The following is a 20,537-nucleotide window of genomic DNA, read 5'->3' as shown; positions in this document are numbered from 1 at the left end:
CAAATCGAAGTGCTTCCGTGTTTCATGAATGTTTGAGTAGGAAATTAGATAGGAGAAGGAAGAAAGAAGGAACCCAGAACTCTGAAGGGTACCTGTAGGGGACACTTTCACCCACTCTGAGGTGGGGGGAACAGCGATTCATGAGGTGAGAAACCATATCAATATGAGAAGATCATGACCGCTACCGGACTCTGACTACCTGGGGTGTGATTATATTGAGACCTGTTGGGTTTCTTGGCTCCGCAAAGTTTTTGTGGTCGCTATCCAAATACAGGTACACATGGTAAAGAACCTCATAATTGGGATGTGAGCACACACAGAGTTTGAGGCATTTGTTGCTCACTGAGTCTTTACAGACTGACCGTCCCATTCGTATTTTGTGCTGTCTCAGGTACACCCAGATTTGTCCTATTGTCACTGTAACTTAGAGGTTGAGTAGTAGATAGGTGGACTTTGGCTGCAAGCTGCAGACAGGCTACCATCCATGACCCAGGATTATTGGGAGGAATTCAAAGCACTTTGAAGCCTTTCTGGACACAGGAAAGACTCTGGTACCAAGTTCAAGGGATCAACCAGGGCTGGAGGAGAAACACAAGATGGCTGGGAGCTTTTCCCAGAGTCCACTCAGACTCTTCAAGACTCCCTTTTCATTACAGAAGATGTGTTGCTAATTCTCATGATTTTATCACAAGTCTAGTGATATTTGGTGGCTTTTTTTAAAAAACACCAGCTTCTGGAGTCCTGTGATTATGTAAGCCTTTTTGTTAAAATGAAAGCTGAGATTAAGCTTCTGGCACCCTAGTTGCAGGAAAAAAAAGCCTTAAAATCTGATCACTAAAGTCAGGAGTGTGCCCTGCTTGTCCACCCTGAGACCCACCCTGGCCTAAAGGCTCAAAAACCAGAAGGCAAATATGGAACACCCAGACTTCATTTATGTTTGGCTTAAAAACCATGAGATTTAACAATCTTCTGATTTTGGTGGCCTAACTTGTGATTTTTGAATATTTGGAGTTGGCAAAACTAAGTCTAAGGTCTTGTCTGCACTTACAGTGATATAGACCAGGGCTAAGAGTTGGAGACGAAAAGCATATATTTGTCCAGCACAGAGCCTAGAGGAAGGAGTCACTCTCCTTACTCCAGGGAATGCAAAGGCAAATCTGACCCAGAGCTCCTTCTCTGGGTCTAATAGCTAATGGAGAAAGCCAGCATTATGTAGCAACACTTCCTTTAGAAGCAGAGTTTCACAAGAGCACTGAAGATCAGACCAGCTGGCCAGTTAAAAATCTAAAATCCTTTGCTTAATAAAAGATCTCTGAATGCTGCAACTTCTGATCAACAATATTTTGGCTTTGCAAAGAGAACAACTGTGCTTGGTATGAAGCTTAGGCTAATTTAGTTAATGGAGGGCAATGTAATCATCATTGTATTATTGGTTGAGTGCAGACAGTGAGTTCAGAGCTGCACAAAACATGCAGGAGAAAGAGGTCTTGCTCACAGGAGCTTTATGTCTTAACTAAATAAATAATAGACAATATAGACCTCTAGCCTGGGATTTTCAAAGGAATCTAAGGAAGGTAGGTCCCCAAATCCTATTGAATGTCAAGCTGAGTTGGTCTCCAGTCTAGATCTCTTTATAAATTCCCCAACCATAAAACACTGGGCAAACAGAAAGTGGACTAATGACATGGCATGATTGCAAATATATGTATTTTTAAGGAATAAATAAATAGAAGTTCTTTGAGTGGAGAAGTAATACTGCTCGGCTTCAAAAAACGTTTATAATTGCTGAAGGAGTTACACCAGTGAATTACATCTTAGTACTACTGGGGCCTTGGGACAGGATAGTGATGTGTGATATAAAAAGTCTATAAATTAAACAAACTATATGAACATGTGGGGTCTCAGTTGGTATCGCACCGTGGTAGGCAGAATAACCAGGGTGCACATGTTTGTAGAGCAAACCAGACATCGCTGGCACCACTTGGTCAAATACAGTACTTAGGTATCTCTTGCCTGGTATAAAAGACACACACAGACTTAAAGTGACAGAGCAATGCAGCTGGTACATATGACTGAATTTTGCCCAACGTCTTTAAATGCTTTTCAATAGTATACAGAAGTTCTGATTTATACTTACACTGTTACATTCCAATGAAAATCCATAACAGCTCCATAACATAATCCTTTTTCAGCCTTTTGGTCTGTTTCATTTTTGCAGCTTCAAAATAGTTACCCAGGTCCAGATCCATAGAGTTATTTAGATGCCTAAAAGCACCTAAGCAAGTTAATGCTTAACTCCCACTGAAAGTCAATGAGTGTTTGTTTTTGCAAATCCCACTAGGTTCGTAACTTTAGGCACCCAAATATCTTTGTAAATCCACCCCCTAGAGTTTCAAAGATGCAAATTTCATCCAGTTTTGGCTCAGTTAACTACGTAGTTCTTTGGTTGGGTTCCATCTGGCATTTGAGGACAAACTGCCTTTTGGATCAAAGTGACGTGACCAGTCAGTTGCTGTAGGTCAGGGGTCGGCAAGCTGCGGCTCTGGAGCCACATGCGACTCTTTGGCTGCCCCCTTGCAGGCAGCTGTTTTTTGAGAGGGTGCAGGCTGTGTCCGCCCAATCTGCTCTTAGCAACACAAATATAAGCATACAGTATTTAACTTAATTAAGCACACTGTAATGCTGATGCACTAGCACTAAAGAGCCCTATAGAAAAAAAAAATTTTTGAGACAGATGAATGATAATAATAATTTTTTTTTTTTTTCAAATTTTTATTGAAATTTATATGAAAGAGTTATTGAAACAAAGATTTTTTTTTAATTAAAAAATTTCTTTTTTTTTTGGCTTTTAAAATCAGTTAATAAGCTGGGTTTTCAAACAGGAAAAAAATATAACCCTAGTTTTACTGCTAGGTAAAGCACAAAAAAAAAAAAAAAGTCAGCACAGAATCATCCATTCACATGATAAAATACATGATAAATCACTGCCTCTAAGTTCCATCAAAAACTGACATTTCACAGCTCTAGCATGCATGATCTGTACAGATCATATTAACTATGTATTTACTTTATGAAAGTTTCTATGTCTATATTATATAAATAAACTATTGTTATTATCTCTGGTCCTGCTCAGCCCGCTGCCAGCTGAGTAAATGGAACCCCAGACCCCTCAGCCTGCTACCAGCCTGGGATTCTGCTCACCCAGGCTGGCATGGGGTCCCCAGGCCAGCAGCAGGTGCTGAGGGGGGGGTGGCGGCATCCCAGCTGGCATAGGGCAGCAGCAGAACCCCCCAGAGCAGTGATGCTGCCGCTCTCAGCCCTAAACACTAATAAGGAGATGAGCATATTACAGTTGTTGGAGGGCTCTTATCAGAGTAACAGGCTATAGGAAAGTCAGTCAACATTTTTTTTTTCTGATGAAAAATGAAACACTCTCTCTGCCTCAAACCAAACCCCTCACAATAATAATCAACAACAACTTTTTTTTCTTTTTGGCTAAGATATTGATAAAAAAATATATTGATTTTTGTCATTGTTTTAAGAGCATTTTTTTTAACAAAAAAGTTGTTAAATGACAATCTCTAAAACAACACAGCACTGCTTTTCATGCTTCACCCCCCCAGCCTGCTGGTGGTCCAACAGCTTCAGTAGAATCCAAAATCCACCTGTGGGGTGCAGAGTGGCAGCAGCAAACCCTCAACTCGATCCACATGCATGCCATGGGGTGCGTGACCATGCCTGGGCTGCCACCAGCCCAACGGACCCATGGTGATGGTGCAGCATCTGATACCCTCCCCTTCCCAGAGACCCCAGCAGCCAATCCCCTCCCTCAGACTGTGCTGCATTCTCTCCTCTCTAGAGCCAGCCTGTTTTACATGCTGCTGCTTCCCATCTGTCAGGCGGCTGCCTATTCTGCCTATGCCTAAGGACGGCCCTGCCGAGAGGTGCTCACCACAGGTGGCTCGCAGCCAGCAGTGCAGCAGAGCTCTGGCCCCACGCTGCTCCAGAAAGCTACTGGCATATTTCTGTACACCACTAGGGGGAGGGGGGCAGCGGGTCTCTGTGCACTGCCTGCTCCCGCAAGCATCACCCCCTCAGTTCCCATTGGCTGGGAGCTGTGAGGACAGTACTGGGGGGAGGGGCAGCACATGGAGCTGCCTCCCCCCACCGGGGGCACACAGAGACGTGCAGCAGCCAGCCGCTTCTGGGAGCAGCCTGGGGCCAGAGCCCTGCTGCGCTGCTGGCCGGGAGCCACCTGTGGTAAGCACCTCCTGGCCAGAGCCTACACTTCACACCCCCTCCTGCACCCCAACCCTCTGCCCAGGTCAGAACCTCCTCCTGCACCCCAACTCCCTCCCAGACACCGCATCCCCTCTCGCACCCCCATCCCCTTACCCCAACCCGGAGCCCCCTCCTGTTTATTTTCAAATTCAAATGGCAGAAGTCACATTAAAAGTATTGGTGAGTAGTAGTAACTTTAATATGTTCAATAATTATTAGCTGATAAATTGTAATTCTACGAGTAGCTTTGCGTGTGATGCATCTCTCAAAATATTTTGGTCAAAGACAAAAACAAAAAAAAATGGCTCTTCTTTGAAAGGTTGCCGACCCCTGCTCTGGGTTCTCCATTGTTGAAGACTAGTTTTCTATCCATATAAACTGCTGCAATTATGCTTCAGTCATATCCTTCCAGAGATTTTGACTTTTACTTTACCCCTGGAAACACCTCTCTATATTTTATGTGTATAACAGTATTTTCAGTTAGTCATAGCCAGTGGATTCTTGTGAACAATAATTTAAATAACACCTGTTACATAGTCAAAAAGTATTTTTTTTTAAGCAAGGGACTTTACCTTTAGGAAGCTTTATATTAATTATAGACTCACAATCTGAAAAAATGTTAAATGAAAACAAATAATCTGATTGTAACCAAGGCAATAACAGTGAGTCACAGTTTCACCTTCAGTGCTAGACCTTGGATAAAACGTGAGAGAGACAGTACAGCATGCCTCCCACACTTTCTGCAGGATTACTTAACCTTTCAGGTATGGATTGGGACTGTCATTAACCCCCTTTCCTCTCTGAGGGTCTTATGCCATATGTCTCCATAATCCATAGAATTTGCTCATGGCCTCTTACTGCACTCTGCATGCAGAACTCAAGGGATTAATGAAGCACTGCCTGCTCCAATATGTTACCACTAGATTAGAGCCTAAGGGGAAAAAAAAACATCAACAGTTGAGCTAGGTAAGTATGCAGTGCAGATTATATATACCATGTGTGCTGCATTTTTTCAAAGCTGTGTCAAAATTGCCCTTGCAATATATGTACAAGGAATAGCACTGACACATGAGCATGCATTTTTGCAAGAATTTCCATCTGCAATTTTCTGTTTTCAGCCCTGCTAGCCAGGGCTGGTCCAGAACATTTTGGCACCTGAGGTGGGGAGCTCAAATGACGCCCCCATTCTCCCTTGCTTGGGCCAAAACTTTGAAAGGTCTCAATTCTGCCTTCTTCGTGTTCTACTCCTCTCATGGTACTGCTCTGCTACCTACCCCAATAAAGGAGAATTAACTTAAAATGCCTTGTTCAAAAATTTTAAGTAACGTTTTATTTTCAAATGCCTGAACAGCAAATGTAACTTTTCTTGTCTGCATAGTAAACACTGGCATTTTTATCTGTTTGAATAATCAAAGTGATGCTTTCTGTGCCTTCTTGGTTGCAAAGATTTGAACTGCTTCCTGAAGGGCCACAGTCTGGGCCAGCTCATGCTCTATTGAGATGGTTGCAAGGCTGACCAGCCTCTCCTGTTTCATTGTGGAGCGTAGATGTGTTTTTATTAACTTCAGCTTTGAGAAGCTGCGTTCTCCACTGGCAACTGTTACAGGAAGTGTTAAAAGTATGCACAGAGCAAGAAAAGCATTTAGAAAGAGGGTGGTCATCTTATTTCTGCACATATATTCCAGAACGGCCTTTGGAGTTGATCCTGCTGAAATGTATCTTGAAAGGGCTTTCAGTTCATCACCTAAATCACTTGCATCAATATTGTGCATGTCATCATGTGCCAACGCTGTCTCTAGTGCCCTGCATTGCTGATGTAGGTCTTCTTCGGGTATAGTGAGGAGTTTTGGAATATCATACAACATCCCAAATATACCGCTGTGTTCCTTGAGCTGCATGAAATGTTCTTCAACTGGCTGTATTGCACAATCTAGCACCTGGTTAAAGAATTCAACTTTGAATTGTTGTTTGGGGTCTCTTATGGGTTTATCCCGGGCCTCATAATCAAAATGTCTTCTTCGGTGACTCTTGTATTCTTGAATGGGTGGGAAAATAGCTTCAGTGTGAAGTACCTCTGCCAACTTCTGTGCACTCTTCAGAATGTTTTGAAATCCCTCATCTGACCGGTAAGACTGTAGGTATGACTTTGCTTTGTCCAGTAGTTCCATTGCTCCAGATATATCAAGGTCAACACCTTGGAGTCTCTGGCTTACAACATTTATTTCAAACAGTATGTCATGCCACAACACTAAGCCACACAGAAATTTGAAGTTATGTATGTTTCTGGTGATTCCATTTCCCTGTGCCACTGTTCTCCCATGAACAGTTCCTGTCATAGCATTATCCGCCATAATAGCAACTATGGCATCGTCTATCTTCCCAATTTGGTGTTTGATAGGCTTTATCGCCTCCACTGGACTTTCCCATCGTGTGGCACTCAGTGGTTTCAGTGTCAGAGTGGATGTTCCCAGATGTTGCTTCAAAATTTGCCATTGATGAGTTGATGCAGAGAAAAATACATATATGCTTTGAATTACATTAAAAAATTTAGCAGCCTCACTTGAAGTTGACACTGCATCACTGACCACCAAGCTCAATGAATGAGAGCTGCATGGGACAAAAAAAGCTTGAGGGTTTAACTCTCAGATCCATGTCTGCACTCCTCTGTTCTTTCCTCTTATGTTGGCACCATTATTGTAGACCTGACCTCTCATGTCAGCTATCGCAATTCCCGTATCTTCCAGCTTTTTAAGAAGCACATTTGTCACACCAGCTCCTTCAGTATCATCAATGTCAATAAATTCTAGAAAATGCTCTCTGACAGTCACCACTGCAGGGACATTTTCACTAGGTTCTGTTGTTGTTACAAAACACACCATTAAAGTCATTTGTTCCGTATGGCTGATGTCAGGTGTGCAATCCAGAATAACAGAGTAATATCTTTCTGACTTCAGGTCTGCCACAATCTTCTGTTTGACTTTTGTTGCCAGTAACTGTATGATTTCATTTTGAATTGTTTTTCCAAGGTAGTGGTGTGTGGACATTTCCTGGATGCTCCTGGAGTACAGCATCAAACTCAGCCATCAGCTCCACAATTTTAAGGAAGTTTCCATTGTTTGGCATATACAGCTGATCTGAAGTGCCATGCAGTGCTAGGTTTTGGATAGCAAGCATTCTCACAATGGCAATGAGCCTTTTCAGAACATTTTGCCAGTAAAGAGACTCTGATGCAATCTTGTCTTGATGCTGATCATCTATGGTGGCCTTTAACCTTAGTCTCATCTCAAGCTCTTTCCACCTATGGAAAGCTCTCCGGTGATTCACTGCCTTCTCATGGCATGTCCGATTTCTAGCCAGATTTTTCCAGTCCTTTGTTCCTGTAGAACCTAATGAGGCTGGAACATTAGACTGGAAGAGTTTGCAACAAAAACAGTATGCAGCATTCTGAGTTTTTGAGTACATAAGCCATGGCCTCTCCACTTTATCACCATTGGGAATTTCATGCCAGTAATGTGTTGCATGGAAACTTCTATTTTCATTGTCTTTGGGGAACATGAAGTTTTTCACTTGCTATGACCCATGCAGTACAAGGAAGTCCCTCAGGCTACTGCTCAAGTGGGTCCACAGTCCTGGATCATCTAGACTTAAGGAACTAAACTCCACAGCAGCTATTTCTTGCACCTCCACCACACTCTTCTCTGATCTACACTTTTCTTCAGGAATGTGCATGGTTACATCCATTTGAGGTGGAGATATGGATGCTGCAGTAGCTGCCAGGTCACCTGCACTCTGACTGGAAGATCAGGCATCTCCTCACCACTCACATCCTCACTGGGGCAGGAAGGCTCACCATGAACATTTGTGTCTGTGTATCTCAGGAGAGCTCCTTCCTGCTTAGATAGAAAAGCTTCCTTTGCTTTCTTTCTTTTTCTGAATGCTGCCCCAGAGGGGCGTTTTCTTCTTTTACTCATGACTGCTGCGTCTTAAGGGCCTAGCTGGCTCCTATTACTTCAGTTGACGGCCTGTTCCCCCTCAAGTGGGTTTAGGGAAGCAGCAGGAAACAGGAAGCTCCCTGAGAAGCTGGTGTTAATCAGTGTAGGCTCCTGGGGGTGCTAGAGAGGTACATAAGAGGCTCCTCCTCCTCTTTCTCCCTGCAGCTTCTGCTGCTTTCTGTTATTCTCTCTCACCTGTTCTCCTGCCTGCCTGTTATGTCTCTTGTGCCCTCCTTCCTCCAGCACAGCACTCCACCATCTCTGTGCATCTAGAGCAGAGAGAATACATATGCACCAGTAGCAGACACAATCTTCTACACTCTGGGTCCTAGTGGTGCCCCCCCACAGTCTGGCACCTGAGGCAGCCACCTCAGTTCGCCTCATGGTAAGGCCAGCCCTGATGCTAGCATATTTTGTGTGTGCTTCACACCCTGATTTAAAATTGTAACTTTGTATGCATATATTGGGTTATCATGGAAAACAATTGTTCTGTAGTTGGAAAATGTGCCTTAGAGTATCCATTCATTGCTAGAAGCTATATTAATGTAATCCCTGTATTACTTTAGTCAATCATCCATCAGAACATAGGATGTTTCTAAAAATTCTCACTTGCTGTTATCAAAATATTTTTATGAAGTAGTTGTTTTGGCCTCTGGCCATAAGAAAGCTAAGAGGTAAAAATTATCTAATATTTAAATATCTTTAATATGAGAGACTGAAAAAATGACCTATTGCTATCAGAGAACATTGCTTATCCATTACCTGAATATAATACAGTGAATACCTAACACCTTTTCCATTTCTCCTTGTTCAGTGTCCAGGTAATACACCTCAACCCCAATATAACGCGGGCTGGGGCCGCATCACTCCACTTTCCGCCGCCGGTGAGTGCAGGGAGTTTGGGGAAAAGACGCCCTCCGCACTCACTGGCGGCGGGAAGCAGAGTGATACGGCCCCAGCCCGCTTTACTCCACCTCCTAGCCGCGGCACTCCACTTCCCACTGCAGGTGAGTGTGGGGAGGTTGGGGAAAGGATGCCCCCTCGTACTTACCTGCGGCGGGAAGCGGAGCGCTGCGGCTGGGAGCTGGCGGAGTGGAGCGGACTGGGGCCGGGCTGCTCTGCTTCTGCCGCTGCTGGTGAGCGCAGGGGGGGATTCCTTCCCCCAAACCTCCTCCCCCAAGCGACACGGCTGGGGCTGGGGTGAGGGAAGCAGAGCGGGCTGCACCCAGCCCCCTGCTAATCCCCCGGGCCACTCTGAGACTGTGGGGCCCCCAAAAGTGCCCTCCCACAGCTCCTGCCCCCCAGACCCTGGAGGGGGGAGCCCTTGACCGCCCCCAACTGCCCCCTTATCGAACCCCCTGGCCTGGCCCAACACCCTTAACGCTGCTCAGAGCAGCATCAGAGCTTCACCGTGTTGTATGTGAACCCACCTTATATCGGGTCATGTTATATCAGGGTAGAGGTGTATGTATGTTGTTAGCATCATAGGCTGGACATATATTGTCCTTTTGTTATAAAATAGTGTTTCCTTAAGACTGTACTTACGTTAGTCTTATTTCAATTACAGGCAGTCTCCATCGGGCCATCAGTGTTCCAGAACATGTTTATAATCTGGACACAGTTGATAATTATTCTGTTTCAAGACCTCCACATGGAGTCTCATATTATTCATCTCTCCAGGTGAGGAAAATGTAGGAAATAACTGCAAATATGTAGAATTGCAAATTCATGACTTTGTTTGCCACCACAAACAGTGGCTAGATTTTTTTTTTCTATCATGTTAAATGTTCACGTTGCCAATCACTGGTTTAAAGAGATTACAATCTGCGGCCCATCAAGTTAATCCATTCACAGGCCACCAGACATTTGTTTACTTTTGCGCAGCTCTTGGTGGCCGCGGTTCACTGTTCCTGGCCAATGGGAGCTGTGGGAAGCAGCGGCCAGCCCAGACTGCTTCTCGCAGCTCCCATTGGCCGGGAACGGCAAACTGTGACCACTGGGAGCTGCAGGCGGCCGCGCAAATGTAAACAAACTGTCTGTTGGCTCGCCATGGGCGGCAGGTTGCCCACCACTGCTTTAAACCTTGCAAAATGCAAGAATTTCTGCTGGGGTGTCCTTGTCATATAGGGTTAGTGGAAACCTGAGGCTTTAAAAGCACCACATACCCATTCATATTTACTCTATGAAGCAATTCAGATCTGAGACAGAAATGTGTAAAGGCACCTGTATAACATCGCCACCTGTGAGGGAGCCTAATCCCTATTTCAAATGCTAGATTTTTTGGTCTTGTATGAGTTAGTGTGGGTTCTGTTCTTGTTTTTGTGTCCCAAAGGACTAACATCACTCTCAACAAAGGAAGTAGACCACTTAGGCTGAACCCATGCTGCCTGGTTAATTAAGTAGGACCCAGTTTTAATTACAGTCTCTGTTTTCGGAATGTATCTATTTACCCTCTTCAGACACCCTCACAACCAATTACATAACTGCACTTGCCTCACTGACACCCTTATGCTCTCACCCCCCCCCAATTAGAAAATATTTGAAATGAGTTTTACTTCACATTACAGAATGAATAGTGTCATCTCTACAAAGGAGGGGGAGCACTGAGGGCAGGAACTGGAGGTAACACAGGAACCTCAAGGAGATGTCATCATTTTGATGGTAGAAATGGAAGAACCAGGGAGAGTGGATGGTATGGGAGAATGCCTTGCAGCCTCCCTGTATCACAGTGTGGGACTGACACTCCTGAAATGAAGCATCCTTTTCCCCCTTGCAGTTCCCTCCGTCACCCTTAAATATGTACCTCTCTTCAATAACAAATGCAATCAACCCTATGAGCCTGACCCAATCTGACAGCTAGATTGTGCACTCCTTCCTTCCACTGGTGAGCATTCCCATTGTTGAGACTAGCCCCGGGGAGGAACTCCTCACCAGTGAGAGTAAAGGAGTTTGTTGTCTGGCCCCTAGATGCTATGGCCTGTACCTTAAATTCATAATTCACATTAACTTTTTAATGGACATGTATGTAAATAAGGTGTGGTTTAGCGATTATGACAAATTGCCAATATGCCCATTGGTGCCAGAAAAGCTGTTCATCACTGCTCCAGTGCAAGGTCAGATAAGCTGACTGCATGTACAAACCTGACTAGAATATCGTTAATGCTCTTTGTTGACACAGCCTCTTTCATCTGTCTGAGGGTCTCAGATCCTTTGCAGATGTTTAACTTCAGCTGGAGATGTTGGTGTTCAGTATCTTTGAAAATCAAGCCCTGGGTGTGTCAATCTGAACACCTAAAAACAGAGATGACTCAGCATGTAGAGGCCTTTTTGAATATCTAGCAATTTAGTGACTTGCCCAGGATAACACTTCAAGATGGTGGCAGAGCAGGGACTAGAACCCAGAAGTCTTGACTCCTAGTCCTGGGCTCCTAAGCACTAGAATGCATTCCCTCCTCGTTTCACTGGGAGATTAATGAAGAAGTGCAAAAAAACCCATTGTCATCTGCATCCTTGATTGAAGTTCTCATTTTATTATACTGTAACTCCTCGCTTAACATTGTAGTTATGGTCCTGAAAAATGCGACTTTAAGCGAAACGCTGTTAAATGAATCCAATTTCCTCATAAAAATTAATGTAAATAGGGGGGTTAGGTTCCAGGGAATTTTTTTTCACCAGACACAGACACACACACACACAGACACACACACACAGTAAATTGTTTGTTTAAAACTTATAATACTGTACACCGCAATGATGATTGTGAAGCTTGGTTGAGGTGGTGGAGTCAGAGGGTGGGATATTTCCCAGGGAATGCCTTATTGCTAAATGATAAACGTGCACTCAGCTGAGCCCTCAAGGGTTAACACGTTGTTAATGTAGCCTCACAATATACAAGGCAGTACAAATGGAGGGAGGGAGACGGCATGGCAGACAACGACACACACCCTGTGTGTGTGTGAGAGAGAGAGAGAGATGCACATTGCCCCTTTAAGTACGCTGACCCCACTCTAAGTACATTGCCTTTTTAAGTAGATCAGCAAGTTGAGACAGCAGCTGCTGCCAGCAAGCTCCCTCCATCCTGAGCCCTGTCATGACCCCCCTCCCTCATCGCCCCCCCCCCCCGGCTCTATGGAGATAGGGTAAGCGGGGGTCAGGGAGAAGGGAACACCCTGACATTAGCCCCCCTCATTGTCGTCGTCCCCCCACGCGCACACACAGCAAGCAGGAGGCTCCTGGGAGCAGCTCCAAGGCAGAGGGCAGGAGCGGCACATGGCAGTTTGGGGAGGGGACAGCTGAAGTGCCGGCAGTTGATAGCCTGTTGGGCGGCTGCCACACAGGGAACTTAGGGGTGTAGGGAGCTGAAAGGGGGGGCTGTCGGTCCACCCTGGTTCCAAGCCCCCACCAGCTAGCTCCAACGAGCTGCTCTTTCTGGTAGCAGTGGACAAAGCAGGCGACTGCCACACAACTTTATAAGGGAGCATTGCGCAACTTTAAACGAGCATGTTCTCTAATTGATCAGCAACGTAATAACGAAACAATGTTAACCGGAATGACTTTAAGTAAGGAGTTACTGTACTATTCTACTAGCAACTGGCGCAAAAAAAAATTATCCACCCAAATTATAAAAGAATAGTTAAGAAAATAAAAAAGCTCTGCCCTTCTGGTGACCTTTGTCCCTTTTTGCTTCTTTTGTACAGGTGAGCTCACCAATCACTTACAAACATGGCTGGGGAAATACAGCCACACAATATAATTCATACAAGACAATGGAGGAGAGGAATCAAAGGCAGCCTCTGAAGAGATTAGAAGTTTCTCCCCAGAAAGGTCCTGAGAAGCTGGCATATGTATACAATGATTTCCGCTACAACAGGGGAAACCAAGTTGGAGTCTCTGCAAGGCATGGTGATAGGAGGAGATCCAATATTATTGTCCCACCAAGATATGCTCGCTCTGAGGTTGGTGGTCACAGTAATCATGATTCTGCAATCAGAAAGCAAATTTATCAAACCCAGTTCCGTAGAGGATCTTTTAATGACACAGTCTTTGACAGTGCCCCCACCAGCCCATCTGTATCTATGTACCCACAAGCTGGATTCAGTCGCAGTATGACCAACCTCTTAGAGAAAGAGAACTACCTGACTACAGGTAGTGCTGTGGGACAAGTCAGATCACCCATTGCTTCCCAAATTGGATTGCAGAACAGGCAGTCTCTGAAGTCCAGCTGGCACCAAAGTACCTTCAGAAGCACACAGCCCCTGAGGGAAACTCTCCAGACAGCTGCAGTGACCAGTGCTACTGCCGAAACAGGTGGGAAGAGGATGGCAATGACTGCTGCTGTTGCGGCAGCAGCAGCAGAAAATGTTCTCTTACACAATGGAAAAGCAGGCTTCAGTGGATCTCAGCTAGGGTAAGTCTGACTCTAAATCTCCTCTAGTTCACAAATACCTGGAAGTTTTCATACGGATTTTGTACCCCACGTGTTTCCCAGTTAAAAAAGAAATGATCCCAGTCCATCCGTTCACAAAGAATAGACGCATTTCTGGCTAGTGGCTCAACAGCTGACTCAATCTAAAATATTTCAGTGTGTAAGAGTCAATTTCTGATTTCTTTTTGGACTCTTATTTTGGATGAATGGAAGGAAGAAGGGAAATTATTATTATTGTTAACTATATATACTATAGTACCAAAAAGCCTCATGACTGGGGTCCCATTGTACTAAGCACGAATCAAACATATAGGGAGACATGTTGTTTGCCTTGAATAATTTACAGTCTAACTTGCAATAATATATTGACAGGCCTTGTGCTGTTGGGTAGATTAGATCATTTCAGCTCTGGTTCATTTGGCTGTTCTTATATAGATTGAACCGCTTGATAACCAGAAGAATATTACACAGTTTATTATACTTCACGTTCCTATTTCATGTTTTATTGTACATGTAATTTAAATGTTAATTGTTCTGCTAGCACCAACAGTGTAATTAGAGAATTTCCTTTTTTTCCCACAAGTATGTAGGCTTCAAATTCCTTTTTACCAAAACTTTATTTGCTTTTGTATTTTGTTTTTGTTTTTTTATGTTTGCTGCTGTATTTGATGGAGTTTTGCTATGGGTCTTGAACATTTCTGATCAGATAGCTACAGCATCATTTGTTTACTGAGGAATTAAGTGTATAGACCATTAAGGTTTGCAGTATCTGAGTAGAGCATTGTTCTGTATGTTGTCAGGTCAGGACAAGTTATCATACAATAAAATGATTCCAGTCAAATACAGCCTGTTTAAACAAAAATACTGAATTCCTGATGTGATTCTGATGCTCTTTTAAAGCAGGCAAGGTTAGCGAATTAAGATGACTGAGGCTATGGGGCAGGCAGTGCTGACAACTGAATTTCTATATGTATCCTCTGACTAGATATGAGGAAGTGACTGGGTGAACCTTAAAAGGTTTGGCTGTTCATTTCAGTTGGGATGTGCATGCAAAAGTTCAGATTTTATTTGTACCCGAAAAGAAATATGTGAACCTTAGTTGGTCAGCAAAATTGTCCTAAAAAGCTCTCAGGAAGAGCCTCTCTCATGGGCATTCCTTACTTCCTGTGTCCAATTGGCCAGTTCTGAGAATGATCTGCCTTGAGGTGTTACGGCACTTCTGGTCCTAGTCAGAACCAGGAAGTACAGAAGCACAGGAAAATGAAACCATCAGAATAAAAATTAGCCACACTTTTTAAAAAACAAAAAACTCAGAACAGGTGGTTTTGGGGACAGTGGGAGGAGGGAAGGGGAGGAGGGAGTTGGTTCAAGTTTTAGCTCATGATTTAGGCCAGTTCTTCCTTATCCGTGCCAGTTTATTTCTCCATTGTATGACTGTCAGTTGTGTCAAATGATGGATTTGATTCACCCTTCGTCAAGCTGTTTCAGCAGATGCATTTTATACTGGAGATAAGGTAGACATAAGTCCCATTGCTGCCCTCCCTCAAAGGTCCTGCTAGGGGAAGCAGCCATTCTCTGAGACTTCCCAGAAGATAGGGTAAATCAGTGCATCTCCTGGGTACCCTGGTCCCATGCTCTCCCAGTCTGACTGTATTCACTATGTGAGCAATGTCAGTTGGCTCCAGGTCCCCCAGCAGTGCACAGGTTGGGGACATATTTATACCATTTGCTCCCAACACCAGAGGAAATTTCTACTGCATAAGCCCATATCTTGGATTCTATAGGCAGAATGAATCCGGCCCTCGTATTATATTTTCCTGTATAAGCTGCTATTAATTGTTGAATGGTAATTTAAGTGGCTTTGTCTCTCCACTGAGGCCCTGATTCATGAAAGCACTTACATGCCTAAGTCCCATTGATTTAAGTATGTATTTAAAGTTAAACACATGCTTAAGTGCTTTCCAGAATCATATCCTAACTCTGGACTTGATTCAAACTAAACTCATTCAGGGGAAAGAAGAGTTCTTTACCCAGACACCAGTATATTTTTATAGAGAAGGTTTTTTATAAAATTAGAGGAGCAGCATAGAACAAAATACAGAAATGATTCACAATTAGACAACATGCGGGTGAGTTTTCAAGGCAGCACCCAAAAGTAAATGCCAAAATCCAGTTAGCAAACAACTTGACTTGTAGCTCCCAAGGTAACAACACTTCAAGGGTCACAATTTAAAAACAAAACAAAATCCTTTAGCTTTGTGCTGGAATAACTTGTGTTTGCAATTAACTGTGGGCACAAATACTAGAATTTAGATGTCATACTATAAGGCTTGTTGGCAAAATTGCTGTTCACACCTGTGAGTGTGTGTCTGTGTTCTGTTGTTGTGCCTATAACTGATTGTGACCATGTTCAAGTACAAAGGCAAAATTAGTGGCCAGATTGAGGTCCTCTTTGAAAGTGTAGCCGTTAACAGCCAATTTTTTCAGCCCAGCTTTTGCGGGTTTACTCTCTGTTTTTGCACCTGCAAATTATGGACACAAATAATTGTGGGAAGCCTGTAAGTCACTTGAGTATCTAAATACCGATATGCTCCAAGTTTAGATGTTCAGGTGCCCTAAATTGCATTTCGAATTACAGCCACATTATGAAAATCTAGCCTTAAATTTCCATAAGGACATGGCATTTACTCAAAGTATAAGAACCTATATGATAGGTCATATTAGTTAGAGCAGGGGTGGGCAAACTTTTTGGCCCAAAGGCCACATCAGGGTTGCGCAACTGTATGGAGGGCCAGGTACGGAAGGCTGTGCCTCCCCAAACAGCCTGCCCCCCCGCCCCATCTGCCCCCTCCCACTTCCCATCCCCTGACTGCCCCCCTCAGAACTCGCAACCCATCCAAACCCCCCTGCTCCTTGTCCCCTGACTGCCCCCCCAGGACTCCTATCCCCTATCCAACTGCCCTCTGTTCCTCGTCACCTGACCACCCCCTCCCGGGACTCCCCACCCCTAACTGCCCCTCGGGATCCCACCCCCTTATTCAATCCCCTCTGCCCCCTGACTGCCCTCCCAACCCCTATCCACATCCCTGCCCCCTGACAGGCCCCCCGGGACTCCCACTCCCAACCCTCCCTGTTCCCCATCCCCTGACCGCCCCAGAACCTCCCCATCCAACCGCCCCCTCCTCCCGGACGGACACCCAGGCCCCCCCCCTCCCCACCCCCTTACCAGCAGCAGGAGCTCACAGTCACAGCCCCTGGCCAAAGCCAGCTGTACTCCCCACGCTGCCCAGCGGGAGCGGCAGGCCAGAGCACAGCCCACCCGGTGGCGTCATTGCAGGGGAGGGAGGACAGCGGGGAAGGAACCGGGGACTAGGCTCCCCACCCGGGAGCTCAGGGGCCAGGCAGAATGGTTCTGCAGGCCGAAGTTTGCCTATGTCTGAGTTAGAGATTGGAAAAGACAAATAGTCAAGATATAGTCCCTGAAAAGAGATGTATCACTTGATAGTACACTTGATCTTAGACAAAAAGTAAAGAATAAATTATAATCATGTAAACTGTCTTTAAATACTGAATTAAGAATAGATGCATTACAGGTGCTGGTGTATAACAACGCACGTGCAGAACACAGGTATCTTATGTTCAGGCACCTACAAAAACTGTAATTACAAACTCTATAAATTCCCCCTTATTAAAAAAAAATCTCTAGATGTGAATAATATTTAAGTAGAGCAGGGATCGGCAGCCATTGGCATGTGGCTCGCCAGGCATCCTGGCGGGCCTGGCTGGTTTGTTTACCTGCTGTGTCTGCAGGTTTGGCCGATCGCGGCTCCCACTGGCCGTGGTTCGCTGTCCCAGGCCAATGGGGGCGGTGGGAAGTGGTGGCCAGCACATCCCTCATCCCGCGCCGTTTCCCACAGCCCCCATTGGCCTGGAGCAGAGAACTGTGGCCAGTGGGAGCCGCGATCGGCCGAACCTGTGGACGCGGCAGGTAAACAAACCGGCCCGGCCCGCCAGGGACACATGCCAAAGGCTGCCGATCCCTGAAGTAGAGTATCTGTTGCAGTTCATTCTATTCCATATTAACATGGTCCATCTACTCTTACAGACTGCACAGCATAATGTAGAATTAAGTATAAGAGATACCAGACACATTGTGCTTTCATGTACACCATTGTAAATTGAGTAGTGTAACTACACTGAAGTCAAGGCAATAAACTGTGAGCATAAATTGATTTATTCTGGGTTTACATCAATGATACCAAAAACAAAATTTGGCCCTGCAAATGTTATTCTATAATAGTAATCACCATAGGGGAAGAAGAATCAGACAGGTCTTTCTCTTCCAGTAAATGCTGGATAATTAAATGTTATGAGTCCAATTGTGTAGTCCTTTATTGACTCTTTGGGGTCTGATTCTGCACCAATTAAATAAATGAGAGTAGGATCAGGGCATTACTCATGTAAGGCAGAGAGGATGGAATCCTGCCTCCATGGAAGTTTATTGGAGTTTTGTTATTGACTTCAGTGGAGGCAGGATTTCACGCAGAGTAATCAATCACCTTCCCCAAATATCTCTTAATCTAAGACATGAGTAAAAACTTGAGTATTAAGCCTTAGCAAATTTCAGCATTTAGCCTTATAATAAAGCACACACTGTGTATTTTACAGCTGTGTGCAGGAAGTTATTTAAAACTTAAGGATTCAGTCCTACTCCGGCATCTTTAAAGATTAACCGAGAGGACGCAGAATCATTAAACTTTTCTTATATATAAAGTACAAGCATTTAAAAACATTTACAGAATATTTAGCTAACACTGTGAATAAAGAGCATAAGGCTTAGAGACACTTGTCCCTATCTTTTGGACGTGCCAATAGGATGATGCACCAGAAAGACTCTCATATCAAAGGCTTAGAGAGTTCCTGGAGTGCTGCTGCCCTTTGATGTTACACAGCTGTTCAGAGAGCAGTTCCTTCTGGAGTCATCATTCTAATTGTGCTGAGTGCCACCTTAAAATTATCAGACAAAATGGTGTATTGCAGCTACTCTATAGTCTGGTAATCAAGATAAAGTGGGAAGCCATCATGGAGTCGTCTGGAAGAGATACAGATATCTTGGAAGTTCATTTGCTTATTTACACTCTGCTTGCTCATTTGTAATATGATAGTGGTTCATCTGTGAAGGTTTTGGAGTTAGGACAGGATCAGAGCTTCAAATTCTGATTTTAAAACGTTGACAAAAGTTTGGGGTGTTTGAACTTTTAAATATGCCATATAATGGCTCACAAATAACATATTCCACTGTCCTGTCACATAAACTTCAGTGAAGTAAAAATCAGACTAAGCCTCAGACCTGTTATAATTAGCCTCCTTATAACCTTGTGAACATGAATGAGGACTAGTGAAAAGACTGCAGTAGACAACAACAGGGTGGAGACTTTGGGGAGGGATAGCTCAGTGGTTTGAGCATTGGCCTGCTAAACCCAGGGTTGTGAGTTCAATCCTTGAGGGGGCCACTTAGGGATCTGGGGCAAAATCAGTACTTGGTCCTGCTAGTGAAGGCAGGGGGCTGGACTTGATGACCTTCAGGGTCCCTTCCAGTTCTATGAGATAGGCATAGCTCCATATATTTATTTATTTTTATATTTATATGAATGCAGATATCAGCCATGAAGAACCATATATTGCTCTAGTTTGCCTTGCAGAATTACACTGGCTTCAGTAGGAGTTGTGTGTATTCATTTTGGGTAGTACATGACCGTGTCTTTCTTGACTGATCTCAGTGCCATGGATTAGCTGTTCCTGATGTACATGTCCTGCTATCAGGCCTACTTTTATAGCAAAAAGCGTGAGAAAGTATGTACTTTTTTGGCTCACATTAAGGGGAGTAAGAGGAAGGAATGTGATTCAGTTTGATCAGTTCACTGCTGCTCAGGTTCATTATGTATGATTTTGATCAACTGTAAGATCCTTACACCAATGTTGCAATTTAGAGTACCTCAGCAGCTGCACTAAATTGCATCAGCGCCAGGGTCAGTTGTGAGAATCAAGGTGCTGTAACTGGCACCAAGCACAGTTTGGTGCACAAGAGAAGCTATCCCACTTTGATATTATTTTTGCTCATAAGCCTGTTTCTATTTCTCCCTTCCATTGACACTCTCATCCAGTTTCTCCTTCACTTCAGCTTTCATTTTTGTCCTGTCCTTTTCAAAGGTATTGATATGCCTAGCAGATGTCTATGTCCTACAAGAGCACACTTCATTTCTAATATGGACGTCACAGTTGTTTTCCTTCTCTTTGCTGTTCTTGCAGCCATACTACAGGGCCGCCCAGAGGATTCAGGGGGCCTGGGGCAAAGCAATTTCGGGGGCCCCTATGGGGCCCGGCGCAAATTGCCCTACTTGTTTCTTCCCCGCCCCCACGGGCGGCCCTGGGAAAAATAAACCACCTGCATCTCGGCACAAATCCAGTTTTGAGAAAACTTCTTTACAAGGTATCACTGGTTCTCAGCATCAGCTAGTGCTAAAAGGCACTAAAGCTCATTAAAAGGGTTGGACAAATATGTGCCGTCAAAACCGTTTCTGGATCGAAAACTAGGTTTTTAAAAAGCAGAAAAAAATCACGGACAACATCTGCTTTCCTTCAAAATTTGTTGTGGTTTTTTTAATTGAAAAGCTGAAATTAGTCTGCCATAACCTGAATATGGTTTGGGGTTTCGGAAGTGTGTGGCCAAATATCTGCTGCTTGCTGTGTTTGATTGTTTAAAGAAACAATAAAAAAATTCTGCTTTAAAAAAAAATCCAAACCTTTTTGAACCACCTAAGCTTGTGACCAAACGCCTG

The 20,537-nt window shown here is 44.2% G+C and overlaps 1 protein-coding gene across 1 annotated transcript in view; it reads left to right on the top strand.

Moving 5' to 3' along the window:
• The window catches only part of PKP2 (plakophilin 2), a 77,425-nt gene that overhangs the window by 6,023 nt on the left and 50,865 nt on the right, over nucleotides 1-20,537 (top strand). Inside the window, exons 2-3 of the mRNA XM_039511098.1 lie at nucleotides 9,841-9,953; nucleotides 12,971-13,680. Coding sequence (XP_039367032.1) covers nucleotides 9,841-9,953; nucleotides 12,971-13,680 — 823 coding nt within the window. The remainder of the gene's footprint in view (nucleotides 1-9,840; nucleotides 9,954-12,970; nucleotides 13,681-20,537) is intronic.

Source organism: Mauremys reevesii, linkage group 1, assembly GCF_016161935.1.
Source record: "Mauremys reevesii isolate NIE-2019 linkage group 1, ASM1616193v1, whole genome shotgun sequence".
Taxonomy (NCBI): Eukaryota; Metazoa; Chordata; order Testudines; family Geoemydidae; genus Mauremys; species Mauremys reevesii.
The sequence above is the reverse complement of the archived record's forward strand: the minus strand, read 5'-3'. Positions and strand labels throughout refer to the sequence as shown.